This window comes from Tupaia chinensis, unplaced genomic scaffold, assembly GCF_000334495.1.
Source record: "Tupaia chinensis unplaced genomic scaffold, TupChi_1.0 Scaffold000132_1, whole genome shotgun sequence".
Classification (NCBI taxonomy): domain Eukaryota; kingdom Metazoa; phylum Chordata; class Mammalia; order Scandentia; family Tupaiidae; genus Tupaia; species Tupaia belangeri.
The window spans coordinates 1,090,973-1,092,845 of NW_006159601.1; the positions used below are offsets into that span (position 1 = coordinate 1,090,973).

The 1,873-nt window shown below is 60.1% G+C and overlaps 1 protein-coding gene across 1 annotated transcript in view; it reads right to left on the bottom strand.

The window, feature by feature from the left end:
- THBS2 (thrombospondin 2) overlaps positions 1-1,873 on the bottom strand; it is a 33,174-nt gene that overhangs the window by 12,035 nt on the left and 19,266 nt on the right. The window contains 1 exon segment of the mRNA XM_006144770.3: positions 580-687. Within this exon segment, the coding sequence (XP_006144832.1) occupies positions 580-687 (108 nt within the window).

A 1,873-nucleotide genomic window follows, 5' to 3' on the forward strand; every position in this document is an offset into this window, starting at 1 on the left:
GGCTCCTGAGCCTGTTAACCCCCCCCTGGTGGGCCCAGCAGCTGGCGTAATGGCTGTGTCACTGGACTCCCATGTAGACGACCGTGGTTCGCATCCCAGACCAGGTGGCTTAAACTCATGCCGGGCGCGTGTGCGTGCGTGCCCAAGATCCCAAGAGGAGACTGGAGGAGAAGGGATTGCGGCGTGACCATCCCCCCTGGGGGTGATTTCTTACTTTCTGTCTTTCTGTCTCTGTCTGTCTGGCTGGCAAGCACACGCACCCTATAGCGAAAACCTCTCCAAAATAAAAAACTTCCCTTGCATCAGCTTTCTCAGCAAAGTGGAATTTAAATGGGAAAAGGGGAACATTACACGTACTCACAAAGGGAGTGGCTCCCGCACAGCCTCGCCCGCCCAGAAGGAGCCGACAAACCCACGTGTGCATGGAGCAGTGAAGAGCGAGCTGCGGCCCGGCGGCCGGTGCCCGGAGACCTCCACGTGTCTCCTACCGTCACGAGGGGCCACGCTGCGTGCCGGTCCGCCTCCCTCGGCCCCTCTGCCCCAGCCCAGCACAGGCAGTCAGTGCGGAGCCCGGCCCACCTTCTCGTCACTCACGCCGTCATTGTCATCGTCGTCGTCACAGGCGTCGCCGACTCCATCCTTGTCAAAATCTTCCTGCCCGGAATTGGGCAGGTGGGGGCAGTTGTCCTGTTATTAGAGAAGAGTCGGGAGTGGGACAGCACAAGGTGGCCGCACTGGGCAGACACGTGCCGACACCTGTCCCCGACGGAGAGCCCAGGAGTGGGGCCCATGTTCCGAGGCCTGCCCTGAGCGGATCGTCCCCGCCGGTCGGATGAGAGAAGTCCGGCCCAGAAGCCAGGCAAGGGCCAGGTACCCGCAGAAGTAAGGAAGCAGTCAGGGACACTGCTCATAGGAGGAGCAGAGACAGAGATGGAAAGAGAGACAGAGACAGAAAGAGACTGCCTTGTTCAGCTACTTCCAAGCCCTCTTCCCCTCTCAAGCTGTGTGTGTGTGCGTGTGTGTGTGCGTGTGTGCGTGTGCGTGTGTGTGTGTGTGTGTGTGCGTGTGTGTGCACGTAAAAGGAATTGGGGGAGGACCAGCAGATGGCGCAGGGGTTACATTGCTGGACACCCACATGGCTAAGGCTTGAGTTCTGCACCCGGTGGTTTGAAACTCATGCTGGGCACGTGTGCGTGCATGCCCAAATTCCTGAGAGGAGAAGGGAGGTGAAGGGATTGTGGCGTGGCCATCCTCTTTGGGAGGTGACTTCTCACATTCCCTCTCCCTGTCTCTGTCTCTCTCAGGGAAGTGCATGCGTCCTACAGCAAAAACCTCTAAAAGAAAAAGAAAGAGAAACCGGGAGATTATGATGCGTCATTCCTGAAGGTACTAAATCCCGTCTGAAATTCGACAAGAATGGAAACAGCTAGCGCCCTTGCAGGGCTCGGCTCAGCTGAGCGAGCGCACGGGGTGTCAGGCCGGGCAGAGCAGCCCTGCGGCCGGGGGCAGCGTGATGGCCCAGCGCCCGCCCAACCGTTGCGGACGTGTGTCGTTGTTCACCTCGGCCGGCTGCCACCGCTCATCGAGGGCGACTGGAAGAGGAGACGAAACTGGACTCTCCTTCACTAAAACCCGTGGAGTGTGTCAGACACACCGGCGTACTCGTGTTCTCGAGCAGTGAGGGCACGAGAGCAGAGCCGAGCTCCCAGGACAGCCGGTGCGGACGACTGAAGGGTCCCCGACATGCCTGTCCTGCCCTCACTGGTGCCGTGGAGGGGACAGGGCGGAGAAGTCCTGATGTGGCAGACGACGCCATCAGGTGTGGTTGCTGGTCCTGCCCCAGACGGGCCTGAAGGTCCTCGTGGAGAGGCAG